This window comes from Equus asinus, chromosome 30 (genome assembly GCF_041296235.1).
Source record: "Equus asinus isolate D_3611 breed Donkey chromosome 30, EquAss-T2T_v2, whole genome shotgun sequence".
NCBI lineage: Eukaryota > Metazoa > Chordata > Mammalia > Perissodactyla > Equidae > Equus > Equus asinus.
In genome coordinates, this window is record NC_091819.1 from 4871668 (window position 1) to 4889520 (window position 17853).

Here is a 17853-nt window from a genome sequence, read left to right on the forward strand (position 1 = left end):
TGACTCCTTGTGTGTGAGGGGATGATTCTCATCATTCTACTGCCTGATGTGCTTTCTGGAGACCACTGCAGTGGAAAGAAAGGACATGGTGGTCTTGCTTGTTGTGGCTAGGCCAAACTTCCTTCTGGAGGCCTCTTCAAAATATGAAGTTGTATGGTTTTGTGACTTAGGCCTTTGCCTCTGTCACTCTCTTTCTGCGTTGCTTATGATTTTTCCTTTATCGGACGTGCTTTTCCCTCCCGTCTTTACCAGTCCATTTCTTTATTTCATTCAAGGTCTACCTGTGGGTTGAGTTTCTCTAGTAGGATATCTTCTCTAATAAATTTCATTCCATGCGAATATCTTTTCTTTTGCATTAATTTAGTATTTTTTCATGTTCTTAGTAAGCATCCCTTGCCATACAAGTGCTTCCTTCCAAAATTATATGGATTTTCACATATACTAGTTGTGTACTTTACATTTGACAGCTCCATGTGAGCTGAATTTTATTTTACAATTATATGTATTTAGAACCTGGTAGGAGTCTGATCAAGGACGTGTGACATCCAGTTCCCCATCTTATTTTTAATTCTTCATATCACAGTGATGTAAATTCTGCTTATTTTGTTTTCTTATGTCATTTTGCGTCCCAAAAATGTACTCTTTTTTTTTTATGTAGTACTGGTTCCCAAGAGAGTTGCAAGTGCTAATCACTGTTTGCTGATTTGCACAGCCTGTATCACCAGTGAAATGACCTTTGCTAATGTTATCACCGCACCAGGTCTGTACAGTTCAGAAACTTCTAAATCCCCTTATTTGATCCCAGAATTTACCATTATTTATAGTTTGTAATTCCAATTCTAGGTTGTTAATATTCTTAGTCTGCTGAATGAACCTACTTATTAGGAATATTGCAATTTGACATTAATCATGACAGTTTTAGTGGTCATTTATGTAAGTTTTCCTCTATGATCAAAAAGTGCAATTACATTCATACAATGGAGAATAACTTTATAACTGCTTTATTATTTTCAGTGTTTTGGCATTTTCAATATGTATTTTTTTAATCCTTGAGAGAAGAGAACATCTTTTTCTTTTCTTTTATATGCCTTACAGCGTGGAAGCTAGTAGCATGCATACAGTAGGTGCTTAATGGATGTTTGGGGAATGAAGAGATGCTAAGAATTAAAAGAAAAATGAGATGTGGCTACTACCTTCTTTCAAAGAATGCACAGTGGCAGCTTTCAGTATATTCTCAAATATTTGTTGAAGGAAAAAAGAAAACAAATGGCTTTCTGTTACTTTTAATTATTAGGGCCTGCAAGTCCGGGGTCTGTCCCCTGCCTACGTCTGCCTACCATGTTCTCATCTCCCACTCTTTCCAGCTAGGTCTCTGATCTCCTGCACTTCCTTATAACCCTCTGTCAATTTAAATTTGTCCAGCCTTTTGCCTTCTTAGTGTGTATCTGCCACCTAGTGATCAGAAGGGTAACTGCAAGATTAATGGAGCCTCGAAGAACCCTGTGCACCCGCACAGGTTCTAACCGCAGTGCACCAATGGTTGTCTTTCGTTCCATTAGATTTCCTGATCGTCCCACCCCAGGACCTTTGCATGTTTTGTTCCCTCTTATCATCTACTTAATACCTATGAACCTTTCAGAGCTCAACTCAAACATCTTTCAAGGAAGGGCTTCTCTTGACCACCCTGACTAGGTCAAATTCCTCATAGCAATCATAGTTTAGTACAAGTTATTGCTGTCATAATTTTATGCTTATTTTATGATTGTTCCATTTAATTCATATTTCATTTACTGGAATGTAATCTCCATGAGGGCAAGGAGCTCTTTTCTTGGTCATCATTGTATTCTAACATACAGCACAATGCCTGGCACAGAGGAGGCATTTCTTTAATCTTTGTTGAATGAAGGAATGAATATAATGCTCTTCTCTGCCTCGTGGACACTGAAAATGCTGTTGTCAGTCAGTTAGTGTAGTATTGTCTTCTTTGCTTTATGTATTTTCTCATCAGTTTTTTAATTCATTTAAGGACCCAGCAGAATCTATCTACTATGTATGGAGGTGTTCATTTATTCAGGAAACATTAACTGCCTACTTTAAGGAATAATGTTACATTAAAGGGTAAAACTATAATTCTCTTGTTTTATTTGGCTTATTAGCCAATGGGGGAGCCAGTAAGATGTGAAAAACTGATACAAAGGATAATCCAAAGAACAGACACCTAGCCAGTAAGGAGCACTGAGTGTCTGTGCTGACAGACACCGAGACCATCAGTGTCCACTCCATGATAACTGCATCTCCACTGGACAAAATTCACTCGCGTCTCTGAGGACAAGAAGCATTCCTGTCAGTCCTCCAGAAGGTAGCTTCTCTCTCTCTAGGGTTATAAATAGTCATGCTTGTGAATGGTGCAGACCCCGGTAGTACCTGATAATCCAGGAAAGGAATGCTAGACAATACCCAACATTTCTTCGAAAGGAAACCAGTAATTTTTGCCCATTTCATAGCCTTTTACAATTTTCCTGACAGTCTCCCCACTGGTGATCATAATAATCTCAAAGATTATTCTTTTTTTGTCTTATATTCTTGTATTTGTGATGTATGTATATGCAGATCTGTTTTATGTGGAATAATTGGTTCTGTCAAATAATCATACCAAGGCACTCTGTTGGTAATCTTCCCGCAAATAGCTTCATGTAAAACTAGATACTTGTGCACTTCATGGACTATCAAAACTTAAGACTTCATTATTGGTTTTGGTTTTAAGGCCATAGACACAATTCAAAATATACACAAACTGTGTTCAGGTGATAAAAGCGGCCTGAAAGAAACCACAGGATTCAGAACAGTTAAACTGTGTCTTTTGCTTGCCTTAGAGCCACAATGCGAACAGGGAATGTCATGCGGATCTCATAGCTCTTTTATTGTAGTGTGAGGAGCTTCTGAACATGTAGGTGATTGCTCGGTAGGTGGGCAGACAGCTGATGGGACCTGCTGCAGGCTTCACGACAGGCCCATTTCTTCTTCACCTCTCCTTCCGTGGGTTCTTGTTTCAGTTTGTAATCAGCCAAGGTCGCCTTGATTGCATCTTCAGCCAGCATGGAGCAGGGCATTTTCACAGGAGGAAGGCAGAGGTCCTTGGCGATATCTGTGTTTTTGATGGTCCGGGCCTCCTCCACCATCTTCCCTTTTACCCATTCAGTGGTTAACAAGCTGAAGGCAATTGCAGAACCACAGCCAAATGTTTCACACCTGGTGTCCACAGTCTTCCCCTTTTTATCCCTTGAATCTGTAATTGTATTACATCACCGTATCCTGAAGCCCCCCCCAGTCCAGTTCCAGCACTTTTAGATGTCTTGTCAAGGGACCAGACATTTCTAGGATTTTCATAATGATCAGCAACCTTCTTGTGAGATAGCCGGGCCAGAGCTGACAGCTCCCGAGTGGGCAGGCCCCAGCTCCGAAGCAGCAGGGCTGATGCTGCCCCCCTTGGATGGCCCAGGCCAGCTGCCGTCATCTTGTGGGCTTGTGCCTCCCTCAGAGATTATTCTTGATCACAAAAAGAGGCTGTTCTCATTAGGTTTGGCCTGATTATTTACATTGGAGCAACCAGAATGTTAATTAACCATATAAGCCTCCCTGAACTTGCTTTGTAAGTCTGGAGCCATGCAGTATTGACTAGCAAAGCCCACAGAATGTACTTCTTTCTGGAAGTTTTCAAAGAAATCTCAGATTGGGTGTATAAAAGTCTCTGTTATTTGCTCTCTTGAGGCTAGGAGGCTAAGCCCAAGAGACCTTTCCAACATATGTTTTATCTGAAATACCTATAAATTAGGGTGAATTCCTTTTGAGGTTCCCTGGCTTTGCTAAGGTTCCTGGCTGTGAGGAAAGGCACCTGGAAGGCTGCATTGTCAAGCAGGCCCCAGGCAGGTTTTCCAGGGAGGGCTTTGTAGGCATTGGCTCCCTGCACAGAGCCCCACTTTGTTCCATAGTAGTGGCTTGTATAACACCACTTCAGGTGAGGCCTTAGCTGCGTGAATTGTCCAGTTGTATCCTGGAAAGGTAGTTAAGACAGCGAAGGACGCAGAGCACTGCCAAATCAGATAATCCCCAGAATCTTCTAAACAACATCCGAATTTCATGGATGGGACACTCCATAATCTTTTGCTCCTTTCAAAGTCTTTTACAGTTTTCCTGACACTAATATGTACCACATACTGTGCTTGGTTCTGAGGGTAGGAGAGAGAAATTAGCAAGGTGCCTACCCTCAAGAATCTACCGAACAGCAGGGAAGAGAGAATTGAACAATGACCACAGTAGAGGGGATAAGGCCCCTGACGAGTATGTGCACAAGTACTCTAGAAACACACCAGGTGGCACCTAAATTGATTGATGAGTGGGGAAGTATGTCCAAAAAGGGGAACACTTGAGCCACGGCATGAAGGATAACTAGAAAGAGAAAAGGCCAGGAGAGGGCAGTTCTGGTGGACACATCAACACCTGTAGGCCTGAGGCAGAAGACCTCGGGAAGCATGCAAGAAAGGAAGGTGGTTTGCTGGTGCTGGGGGACACATCTGCGTGGCAACTGAGGCCTTCAGAGAGGCTGGCTTAGCCAGACCTCTCTGGGCGGAAGTAAGGAGTGTGAGACTTAGCCTGAAAACAGTAAGGAGCTGTTGAAGGATTGGTTTAAAGAGAAGGAGAGCATTGTTATATTTGCCTTTAAAGGATCTCTCTGTCAGCAGTTTAGAGACTGTAGAATTCTACAAGTCAGAACAATAGAGGCTCAGATAAGGCGTAGGCAGTTATGCCAGATTTTCTAATGAGTGTAGATGTGTACAGACAGAGACAGTGGGGGTAGGAAGAGAGGGGATAAATGTAAGAGAAGAGCTTTTTGGGGAGAGGAATCAACATATGCAAAGGTCCTGCAGTGGAACAGTTCAGGGCAAATATAAGGGATTGAAAGAAGGCCGTGATGATGCCTTGTAGGTTAGAAGAGAATGAACTAGGGAGCAAGGGAGCCAGGGGACAGATCCCAGACTTGCAAGACCTGAGAAATGAAGAGCATCAGAAAGTCATATACTCTGTTTTCTTTTTCTTTGACAAATATTTATTGAAAACCTACTAAAAGCTGCTACTCTGCACCCCCTGAAAGAAAGGCTGTTCATTTATTAGGTATGATAATGATATTTTGGTTGTGTGAGAAAATATCTTTATCTGTTAAAGATACTTAATGAGATATTTACAGGTGAAATGGTAGATTGTCTAGGATTTGCTTCAAAACCTTGCTGTTCAATGTTTGACCTCTAGATCCAGCTGCAGTAACGTCGCCTAAGAGGCTGTTAGAAATACAGAAACTCTGGGGCCGGCCCCATGGCCAAGTGGTTAAGTTCATGTGCTCTGCTTCAGTGGCCCAGGCTTTACCAGTGTGGATCCAGGGCACCAACCTATGCACTACTCATCAAGCCATGCTGTGGTGGTGTCACACATAGAAGGACTAGAGTGACCTGCAACTAGGATATACAACTATGTACTGGGGCTTTGGGGAGGATTAAAAAAAAAAAAGGGAGGAAGTTGGCAACAGATGTTAGCTCAGAGCCAATCTCTCCTCACCAAAAAAAAAAAAAGAAACTCAGGCCCCATCCTCAGAACCACTGTAGAATCAGAATCTGTGTTTTTACGAAGATCTCCAAGAGATGTATATGCACATTGAGGATGGAGAAACACTGCTTTAAAATACGTGGTGTGAGGGAGACTGTGGGTAACGGATGAAAGAAACAAAATTGGCAAATAGTGATGATTATTGAAACTGGGGGATAAATGCATGGGGATATGATTGATTGTAGGTCAAGTGTGCTTAAATCAGGGACTGATAGACTGGGTGGTTGTGCATTTGTTCATACATACTCAATCTAGTGATTTTATTTTTATTAGTTTGAGGTGCAAGTAAGTGTTGAGATAAATATTGCCTGATTCCCTCCCCTTTTTCCTCCCAGCTCATCAGAATATTGGGTAATATTCAGAAACCCGAATGCATATTTCTTTTAAAAGTGTGTCTTATCAAGTCAAATTCTTCCTTTAAAATTTCTGAAAGAGACTTATTTTAACTAATGCAACTTGGTCAATTCCTCTTTCTAGGCACGCTTAAAAAGGCCTCTTAAGAGCCTTGATGGTGCTCTGTATGATGATGATGATGATGACATCGAAAGAGTAAGCAAGTAAGTGATGGATTTTGGTGTCCTAGTAAGAGCTGTGGCTCAATGGCAGAAGTTTTAGGTTACAAAACATGTTTGAAAGAGTGTGCACTCCTGGAGATCAGAGCTTGCTCCCTTGCAGTGTTCTTCTGCAAAAGGAACCATTGCTCGTTGGAGTCTCATGGGGGATAAATCTTGAGAAGGGAATGCAAGATAGACCTGAAATACCTTGTTCTTGGAAAGCTTTAATGCCTATGGAGATATCTGGGGTAGGTGTTAAAGGGGAAAAAGAAGCCCAGCTAAGTTAGACTCCTGCCCTCCTACTGAAGAGGGGCAGGTAGTTATCAGGAAGAGTAAGAATAGTCAGCTGACACAAATGAATCAGGGCCAGGGAAAGACTTAAGTCTATGCTGGCATCAGAAGAGGAGAATTTAATACAAAGTGTTAAAATTAATTTTAATATGAAATAAGGAAAATGATAATAGTATTGTTTAGCTTTTTAGCAATTTTAAGATATAGGTTGATGACAAAATGGACATTATTTTTTCTCCAGTTAGTATGTCTTTGTCTATATAAAGGAATATGCATTCTTCTCTAAAATAAGTGAGTAAATAAATGAAAGGAAAACCATATAAAAATATTGAATGTAAACTTGGGCTATAGCAAGCTCTCCAAGTGTTCAGTCTAATATTTCTAAGGCTAATGTCCCAAATCACACAGAATTAGGTTGTGTGAAAAGCCCTGCTTCTGCCTCCAGATTGATAAGGTCCATACACTGTTTGTTCTTAATGTGTGTACTCAAAATTTGCAGTGTTTGATTCGGTCTATGTATCACTATAAAGAATTTGGCCGTGAACCAATTATCCATTTTGTTGTTTTTTCACTGAAACAGTCGCTTTGGTTTTAAAATTCTAATTACTTGAGTATAACTGATGAGAGGTTGCTGACATGCAGCACATGTGGTTGCCTAACTGCCAGTGCACGGTTTATTCTTCTCAGGTTATCTTCTGAAGACAGTGAAGAAGCTTCTGCTTATTTTTATGAAAGTGATGACTCTGTTGAAACAAGAGTAAAGACTCCGTACTCAGGTGAAATGGACTTATTAGGAGAGATCCTCGATACATTGAGCACGCACAGCTCAGATCAAGGGAAGCTGGCAGCGGCTAAGAGCTTGGATTTCTTTAGATCGATGGATGATATTGATTATAAACCCACGGTTAGTTGATTTTTCAGCTTATAAAGTTAAATGAAAACACCTTACCCTTGCTATGATTGCCCAGTGTTATAATCTTAGTTGGTAGAAGCATTTAATCTCTATTGGATGTGTCAAAACTTCAAAAATAGGATAAAGTAGAATCATTAAGAATTATTTCTAGTAACAAAATTCCAGTATTTTCCCTTTTATTTATCCAATTCTGGTGGTTATTGTCATTAATTGAAATTCTTTTGTCAAGCAGTAATATTTTCTTAGAATCTAATTTTATAGCTGTATTTTCTGGGGAATTTTTTTAACGTGAAATATTCCCACTTTTTTCCTATATTTCTTGAATCTTCAAAAAATTTTTAATAATTGTATTAATTCAAGTAATTTTTCATTGCATTGCTTCAAAAATAAACAATGCCTTAAACAAATTGAACTGAATGCTTTAAGAACACAAGAGATTGAAGTGTTAAGTAGTGGCAGCCTGTTCTGATTGAACATAAATCCAGAACATGGCATTAATTATGTAATCTATATCTATTTGTTTTTTGTTTTGAGTTTTCTTTTTTGTTTGCAAATCATTTGTATTTCATTTTATTTTTTAGGTTTATTGAAGTATAATTGACAAATAAAAATTGCATATATTTAAGGTGTACAACTTGATATTTTTGGATATGTATATGTTGTGGGATGATTACCACACTCAAGTTAATTAACATATCCATCACCTCACATAGTTACCATTTTCTTTTCCTGTCTGTTTTTTTTTTTGAGAGCACTTAAGATCCACCCTCTCAGCAAATTTCAAGTAGACAATACAGTATTGTTAACTGTAGTCATCGTGCTGTACAGTGGGTCTCCAGAGCTTATTCTACTTGCATAACTGAAATGTTGTGCCCTTTAAACAGCATCTCCTCTTTCCTCCCCCTCCCCCACCCCAGCCCCTGGTAAGCTGTCTACTTTTAGGGGTCTGCTGGTTCAGATTCCACGTATAAGTGAGATCATGGAGTGTTTGTCCTTCTGCGTCTGGCTTATTTCACTTAGCATGTCTTCCAGGTCCATCCATGTTGTCACAAATGGCAGACTTTCCTTCTTTTAAAGGCTGAATCATACTCCGTTGTGTATATACACCACATCTTCTTCATTCCTTTATCCGTCAGTGGACGTTTAGATTGTTTTCATATCTTCACTATTGTGAATAATGTTGCACTGAACATATGGTGCAGCTATATTTTCAAGATAGTGATTTCATTTCCTTTGGATAAAAACCCGCAAGTGGGATTGCTAGATCATATGGTAGTTCTATTTTTAATTTTTCGAGGAACCTCCATACTGTTTTCTGTACTGGCTGCACCAATTTGCATTCCCACCAACAGTGCACAAGGGTTCCCTTTTCTCTACATCCTTGCCAATACTTATAATCTAGTTTGAATCTTATTGGTGACAGTTTCAAGGACATGGAAACCAAGGTCCATCTCCTTTCATTCCTGTTAATAGAGCCATTGGAGGTATTCAGAATTAACTATCAATGCCATAGTTCCTCTGGGAGGAACTTCAAGTCCCCAGCCTTACAAGATATTAATGTTGATTTGAAAATGGAAAAAAATATTGCTAAGTAATGCTATAATTTTATTAAAAATTTTCTGAATTTGTTTCTTCTTTCAGAATAAATCCAATGCGCCTAGTGAGAATAACCTGGCTCTGCTTTGTAGTGGTTCTGGTGACCAAGCGGAGTGGCATCTCGGGCAGGATGACAGTGCCCTCCATGGCAAACACCTCCCTCCCTCCCCCAGGAAGCGAGTGTCCTCTATTGGCCTGACAGATTCTCTGTTTATCCTGAAAGAGGAAAACAGTGAAAAGCATCTCAGTGTCGACAGCGTGAGCGGGACTCCGACAGTGGAGAAGCCAGCTTCTACTTCAGGACTGGATTTCCAGCCAGCTGCACTTGAAGTTTCCCAAACTGAAGAAGGAAAAACAGAACAGAAGGAAACACTAAGCCAGACTTCAGATGATCCACTCATACTCAGCCTTGGGCGACGCTCATCTACCTTTGTTCCTTGGGAGAAGGAAGGGAAAGAAGCCAAAGAGACTTCAGAAGATACTGGGCTGCTTCATGAAGTGGTGTCATTATGTCGCATAACATCTGCCTTCCAACAGGACTTGAACATTTCAGAGGAAAACACAAGTGGAAACCAAGCTTAAATCAACAATTTCAATCTCTTGCATCCAAGCTTCTGTGGAGACATTTTAGGATTCCATGTAATCGATATAGTAAACAATTACTTGTAGGAATGACAACTCTTACTACTGTCTAAAAGTTATTTTTCATTTAGAACATACATTTCCCCCACTCGTTCGTCTCATGGGTATATATTATCCATTGATTTTTAAATGTAAAGCTAATTCTTCTACTGTGCTCTTAAATCAGGTACTAGTTTGTATGTATGTTGAAAGCAGGTATTGATGATTTCCCACCATTTGGTGCTTAATGCCATTCAGTTTATTTAAACTAAGTATGCATATATAACCCTTGCACATAACCAGTAGCTACTATACTAATCTGGTTGAGCATCAACTGATCAAGATATCAAAACTTTTCAGAACTAGCCTGAAACTGTTGACCCGCTAATTGCCTTAATCTTAAACGTATATTAAGCATACTTAAATAATTTATAGAATTACATGTAAATTTTGAAAGATAAGTTATATGTGATCTGCAGAGCAATAATGCCTTTTTCTATTCATTGAATCAAGGACAAAATTCATTTTTTCAAAGTTAAAAAGCTCTCTTGTGAACACTGCAGCCATGTTTTCCAAAAAGTATAAAGGTACACATTTACCTGTCACTCAGTGAAATATATGAAGTACTGAATTGCAATGTGAAATTAATGACTTCTGTTTACAAACGAGACACTTCAAAAATTCTTCACCGTCTCTCCGTATGCCTTTGCGTACATCCAAGATCCCACCCCCAGAAAGCCAAATGCAATGTAAACTGTCCTGATGAAAAATGGTCCTGTCTTTTTTTCTTAACTAATTCTTTATCAAAATGCTTCATGTCATCTCAATTTACTTTTTAAAATAGTTGACTTTATATTTTAGAAGTTTTAAATTTATAGAAAAATTGTGAAGCAAGTACAGAGAGTTCCCACATAAGCCTGCACACAATTTTCCCTGTTACTAGTATCTTACACTCACCACAATTAATGAACCAATACTGGTAGTCCATGCTTTATTCAGATGTCCTTAGTTTTTTTCTAATATCCTTTTTCTGTTCCAGGGTCCCATTCAGGATATACCACATTTTACTGGGTTGTCACATCTCCTTAGATTCCTCCCAGCTGTGACAGTTTCTCAGACTTTCCTTGTTTTTGTTGACCTTGACAGTTTTGAAGAGTACTGGTCAGATATATTGTGGGAGAGACCTCTGTTGGAATTTGTCTGATATTTTTCTCGTGATTACACTGGGATTATGGTTTTGGGGGAGGAAGATTACAGAGGTAAAGTGCCATTTTTATCACATCATATCAAGGGTGCATACTGTCCACATGATTTGTGAATGTTGATGTTGACCTTGATGACCTCACTGAGGCCGTGTTTGTCAGGTTTCTGCACTATAAAGTTACTCCTTTCCCTCCCTTTCCACACTGTAGTCTTTGAAAGGAAGTCAGTCTCTGTACAGCCCACACTTAAGGAGTTGGCGCTTATGCTGCTTCTTCTTTGAGGCAGAGCATCAGCGTGAATTATTTGGAATTCCCCTGCCTGGGAGGGTTGTCTCTTCTGCCTCAGATTCACTGTTAGGCTTTGAAATTCAGGGAGAAGGAGCCATACATTGATTGCTTCACGAGAGGTTGGGTTAATAGGTGTAATCAGAAGAAAAAACGGTGATGTTATGGTTTATTTGCTATCAGTATGTTCAAGAGATAGACTCTCTATATCCCCAATCATGATTACTTTTTAGAAATTGTCGTTTTAGAAAAGGTGTTTGAGAAACCATTCAAGAATCCATCAGGACTGTACTCTAAAATATTTACTGAAATAATTTTCAGTTAAAAACAAGCCCCAGAAGGGGTTTTGTTAAAAACATTGCTTAAAAATATTTACCTAGGTCAATCTTTAAATAATTCAAAGAAATGGCCAAGTTTTTCTTTTTTAAACTGCATTCCAAAATCTAAATGGATATGTTTTATTTGGGACAATTATTCATTCATGTTTATGAAGGAAAACAAATCTTGTTTTCCCTATAAGGATGAACTCTGTATATTAAGGAAAATAGTGTTTAATCCTTATTTTTTTAAGACAAAAGTAAGACTCAAGGTTCTTGTCAAATTTGCCTTTATGTACTCATTACAAATTCTGTTTTACTTTATTGACATATGTAATGAAAGAAGTCCATTTATCAGCAGAACTGTTCTAAACGAGAAGGAAAAAGGGGTGTTCTGGTTGTTAATCTGCTCAGCAAATATTCCTTCATAATTTTTGAAAAGGATGTAAAACAGCCTTTTAATAGGAATATTGGTATGAGGTATTTTTTCCTTCAGAATTCATAGTCTGAAGAAGGAGATAATCGTGAGTGTAGCATAGGCAAAATTTGGGTTTTAGTCCATTTGCGTAATAGATATCACGGCCTTAGAATTTTCTACCTTTCGGTTGCCTCACAAGATGCTTGACTGTAGTGCTGTATTGTTTAAGCATATTTAGCCACTCACAAGTGATCATCGCGTCAAGGTATTTGAAACTGGACTTGTGCCTTATTTTAACGGACAAAGTCAGCTGTTATGTTCCACGTTAAAAGCAAAGCAAAAACAAAAACTCTACGTGATATTCTCAGAAAAAATCCGAAAGACTAGTAGCAAGTGTTAGTATTTCAGACCATTAAATGTTTGAGTATTGAAAGTCTGCTCGTAAACTAGACTTCCTACTATTATGATGGACGTAGGGAGAAGGAAGTGAAATTAAGGTGAGTTCTGAAATAAACAAAAAAGTATTATCTTCTGCTAGGTTCATATTTTCTATTAGAGCTAAACCAAATATTTGTAAACTCCCCTGCTGTTTGAATTTTTTTTTTTTCAAAGAAATGACACCTGTTCTACAAAAGAATTGTATAAACAAATTAACACCTTTGGCTTTGGGATGTGGTCTTCATGTGGCCGCTAAACAGTCACGGTCTCCTGCAGCCCACTCCAGCTTTTCTCCTTTTGCCCTTAGATATCACATCCGTGGTATTTCAGGGATAGAAGAGCAGTGTGTGAATCTAGGAGCTATTTTTTGTTAAGTGGAAGTGTTGTTAAGTGTTACATTTGATGGTTACCTACTTTAGCATATTTTAGAAAGGCACCAAAATATAGCATGATTATTTTTTGATTAAAAATTAATAACTTACCCATTTAGGAAATATTTATTGACTCTTTGTACTGATCATGTGCAAGTACAGTAACTGAGGAGGTAGGCAAATAAAATAATCGACCTGCTCTGAATGAACCAATTAAAAGGAAAAGGAATTGCAAATAATAGTAATAATAATAATATATTTTGCTTAGAAGTTATTAGCCCGAGGTTGTAACACCCAAAAAAGGGCCTTTTAAAGCTGCTTAATCTAAAACATGCTCTAAGTCTAGAACCATAGTACTGTTTCTAATTTCATTAACTTTCTTTCTCTGTTATTATACAAAGTATAATAATGCTGCTATCTAAGATATCTACTTTTAAGGGACAGATTCAGAGACTCTTAGAAACTAAGTGTCCTTGTTTGTTGGATTCTCTGTCACCACGATGCCCAGTCTTTTCACCAGGCAGCACTGGACTCTCTATAATGGAACGAGGCTCCTTTGCAAAACTTAGGGCCACTTTACTCAGTTTAGGATTAACAGAGGGTGTGGAGGCATGTCCATGGGAATCTGGTTGTTACTGTCTTTATCTTGATAACAGCTTTCTCTCGAAATAGTCCCTCCCCCTTTTAAATTAAAACTGTATGTGACAGTGCTGTTGTTAAGATTATAGGATCCACAAATGCTAATGAATTAGTTGTTTCTTAAACAAGGTGAAGAAGTAGACTCCTGATCAAGAGGAGAAAACTGTGAATATTCTTACGATCAGTAGATCTTCCTTCTCTTCTAGAAAATCTGGATTTTCATGAAAAGATTATTTTCATGAATAAATTTTCTAATGCAAATTCCATTTTGTTTAACATAAAGAACTTTGATTCTGGGTAGATATTAGTAAATCAGAATATAAATTTAAGAATGTAAAATGAATACCCATATCTAATTTTCCCCCAAGCACTTCTTATTACTGGACTTAGTTTTTACAAACTCTGTGTCAGTACTGACATCTTTCCTGTGTCAAGCCCAGAAATTTGTTCAGTCTGTTTCTTAAAGCTTGTTTAAGAGACAGAATTGTTTTGAACAAACCAGTTAACATTTTGATTTGGTCAAGATAGAGAATTATGTGTATTTAGAAAGAAGCATATTTTATTTTGAAAATAATAGGATTTTGTGCAATATTTTTTCCTGCATAATTTAGTTCATATAAATATGCACATCTGCTTTTCCAGCAGATGCCTTAAGGTCATATTTTTCAGTATTTGTGTAAAACTGTATGTAGCAATGTTCTATGTGATTTTAGAAAAAAGTGTTCTTTATAATGTTGCCAGAAGGAATGTTTTTGTTTATTTAAAATAATTATGGGTATTGCATTATTGTATCATAACTAACTGCCTCAGCAACAGTAAATATGCAATAAGAAAATCCTGAACCTTAGATTAGTGTTAACAATGTTGTTACTTTAAAAGAAGTGTATATAGGGCAAAATGCTGATTCTACATGTGTACATTTAACAAATGCTCAATCTGTACTACGTAAATCCACACGGCCTTTGTATGGTGATGACCACATATGCAGATTGTAACATTCTTTGTGATGAACCTTTGGTAAGATTTATAAAGGGCATTGCCAATACTTTTTGACTGTCTGTAACTAAGTTAATTTTTGTATAATGTACAGTTTGTTTAACCTTAGAGCTTCTATAGATTTCTACTTTTATTATACTTGAATGAGGCAGAAAAGCACTGTGGAAAATCTGTAGCTCTGGATGCGATATGCAAATATACCAAAAAAAGAAACCAAGGTACTGAACAGCAGTGTTAACTGGATGCTTTCCATCCAGAAAGCTGTGTTTTTTCAAACCATACTTAAGTGAAGTAATTTAAAATACACAATCTTTTATCTTAAAAGGTTGCAGAGTCACAAATGATTACCTCTTTGACATGATACACCTCTAAGTCTCTTCGTCTCTTTGTGATTTCATTTCTCAGAGCCATGTTGAGGTACCTTAACAAATCCACCCTCTGGTTGATTATGTGATGTTTAGGACAGGACAGAATTAGAACTCTGCGCATGCTAAATGCACCACGTATGTCAAGTCACCATCCTTCAGATAGTATAACGTCCATATGGTTATTTTGAGAACCATTTAATAATCATCTACCAAAAATGAGATTTCTTGAATCTATTATGATTTAGTACTTAATCGCAATGCCTAAAACAGCTGACAAGTATGAACTGCATGGAGCCTACAATTTAAGATGTATAAAGCTATTTTACATATAAGGTACATGAAAGGTTCAAAATTGAGCTTTTCCAAAGCTTATTTCTTTTGCTTTAAATGAATACCTGTTTAAAAGGACTGAAAACCTTGAGCTTTTTTGCTAGACATGGTGACAGATATCTGTAAAAACCTACCCAGCATTGAGATTTGCTTTCTTATTCTTGCATCCTTGAGGCTACAGTATAAATCATCTCTGAAGTTGACTACTATTGGGAGGACATTGTGTATAAAAATATTGCTTTGGAAATTTAAAAAGTATGCAAAAATAAATAATGGGTGAACTACACATTACCATAAAGTGCCCAGCAATGCAGTTATAAAATAAAATTGGTCATAAGCAAAACTTCACGCTGTGGTGACTTGTTTTACCATTGGCCACTTATTCCCCTCAGTGGTCTAGGTGAGCTGTTGGAGGACCTTCCGTCTCCATCTCTGAGCTTTCTAGCTGCTGCAGTGTAGATTCAAGCCCAGATCTTCCTGACAGGTCTGCTTGAGAGGTGTCCATCCTTTCCTGTAGGGTCAGCTAATTTGTTAGGCTCTAAAATCATAGGATAGGCAAGTGGAGTGTCGCTAAGTATATCAGAGCAGGACCAACAACTGTTGTTTATTGACCGGCAGCTAAGAGTTGAGGACAGAGATGAAACAGAGCAAAGTGTGTGAATAGTGCTCCAGAAACGTCTCATCCGAGAGCTGCGATAGTTCCACTTAGAGCAAAAGTCAAATTTGAAATGAGCACAGTTTCCCTTTGGGTGCAGAATTTCTGGGAATAATATGCAGAACTTTTCTTGCTTCCGTAGAAGAAGCAAAGGGCTTGACAACAAGGAAAGAGAGATTATCCTTGTCAGCCTAAGGGTTAGCTGGCTCTTACCGAGTTTGATTGTTCCCGCTTTGCAGGGGTTAGTGTCAGGCCGTCTGAGTGTCTGTGGGTGACAAAGATGGTCGTATCTTAATTCTATAGGTGCAGAAGTAAAAAAACCCAATTGGATTTTCTTTATGTCTAAATGAAACTAATACTTTTTTGGAGTATTCATATGTAGTGAATCTTAGAATTTTCTTGCCTAGATGTAACAGAATGAATTACAGGACAGATAAAAATTTGTACATATGTGGAAAATATAGTATTAGTAGCGTAAAAATAAAATAGTGTACTGTGGAATCTTCCGGGTGAATTAAAACCTTTCCCAAGTTCTGACATTGCTTTGGACCTGATACTTAATTTCCCTGAAGCATTACTTCTATTTAAAATAGAAGTGTCTGTTCTTAGAATGAATTATTAATATTTATTGAGCAACCTTTGTGTACATAGCAGCTGCCATATTATTTGAGGGAGAGAAAATATATTCCTAAGTATCCAATTTCATTTGAATTCATGGCTGTTTGGAGTATAAAGCCATAAAATATAACTATAAAAATGTTAGATTTTATCTAATCCAATGGCTCTCAAACCTAGCTTTTCATTAGAATCAGCTGTACAGCTTAAAAAAGAAAAAAAGCTTGGACCTTGCTCCTAGAGTTTCTGGAGCAGATGCTGCAATTAGTCGTTTGTAGACATGAAGAAACTGAGGAACAAAATAGATGAGTGATACCCTTAAAGTCCCATAGCAACAAATGGTCGCGCCGGGAGAGGAAGCTGACAGTCAGGCCTCAGCCTCCACGCTTTTAGTCTGAAATGCAGACAGAAGTGAAATGACATCCCTAACCTGCATTTCTCTATACGATTCTCTCTTCTCTATCAACTTTCTCCTGTAAGTATTGGACACGCCTTTCTGACAAGAGGCGCTATGCAGGCTTTTAAGTATCGAATTGCCTGATGCCTTTTGGGGAGATGGTATTAATGTTCAGACTCTTTTTTCTTCTTTCTTTTACTTTTCCCCCCACACTCCCCAGCTCAGTGAATGCAATCTCAGCTAGTCTTTTTTGTGTGAGTACATGTTCTCTGCAGTATTTTTCCGCTTCCTCTTAATTTTATGTGCATGTAGTGGAGAGCAGACGGGGAGCCCTACCTTGACTGTGCATGATCACTGTACGGGGAAGCTTAGTGAGATCAATTTTGAAGAAAAGGAAAGACATAATGTGAATTTTTTAATGTGCAATCATTATTGACCTAGAAAGCTGTTGAAAGCGTCTAAATGTCCTTTTCAGAATCTCCACAGATGTTATCTACTACTTTTTAATTTTTCTCATATTCAAGAAGCAGCTTTCCAGATGAATTTCTTACTCTACTTTTGTTATTTTAGAATCAAACCTACTTTAAATATGGAGACTTTCATGTTTACAGTGTTTTGTTGTAACAGCATTTAAGCAGTGCTTTAGTTTAAAGCAATGCATTTAAAATTTACAAATTAGTTTTTATAACTGAAGTTTCTAATTTGAAGACTCACTTTGGGATATCAAAATGCACTGATGGTAGTCATTTAATATTTTATTCAGTTTCTCCCCAAATTTAAACTTAAAAAATAACTTTTAAGTAAGAGCTAAGCTTTCAGAGATTAAATAAATGTCCGAATTGGATACAGCCAATTAGGCAAAAATCCCAACTTGTGAGATAGATGTTAGAAAGAAATGCCCCATTTTATTATTTTTTATTTTTATTTTTTTTAAAGATTGGCACCTGAGCTAACAACTGTTGTCAGTCTTCTTTTTTTTGTTTTACTACTTTTTCTCCCCGAACCCCCCCCCCCCAGTACATAGTTATGTATTTTAGTTGTGGGTCCTTCTAGTTGTGGCATGTGGGACGCCGCCTCAGCGTGGCCTGATGAGCCGTGCCATGTCTGTGCCCAGGATCCGATCCAGAGAAACCCTGGCCGCCGAAGCGGAGCGCGTGAACTTAACCACTCCGCCACGGGGCCGGCCCCTGCT

General features: G+C 38.1%; 1 protein-coding gene and 1 pseudogene across 10 annotated transcripts in view; one reads left to right on the plus strand and one right to left on the minus strand.

Annotated features, from left to right (window-relative positions):
• The window catches only part of DENND1B (DENN domain containing 1B), a 244500-nt gene extending 229158 nt beyond the window's left edge, over window positions 1-15342 (plus strand). For all 10 annotated transcript variants that reach the window (XM_070501653.1, XM_044762634.2, XM_070501657.1 and 7 more), the window contains 3 exons: window positions 6133-6212; window positions 7188-7404; window positions 9055-15342. In XM_070501653.1, the coding sequence (XP_070357754.1) occupies window positions 6133-6212; window positions 7188-7404; window positions 9055-9591 (834 nt within the window). In that variant the 3' untranslated portion in view covers window positions 9592-15342. The remainder of the gene's footprint in view (window positions 1-6132; window positions 6213-7187; window positions 7405-9054) is intronic.
• LOC139042588 (iron-sulfur cluster assembly enzyme ISCU pseudogene) lies at window positions 2775-3645 on the minus strand (annotated as a pseudogene).
• Window positions 15343-17853: the final 2511 nt, after the last annotated feature.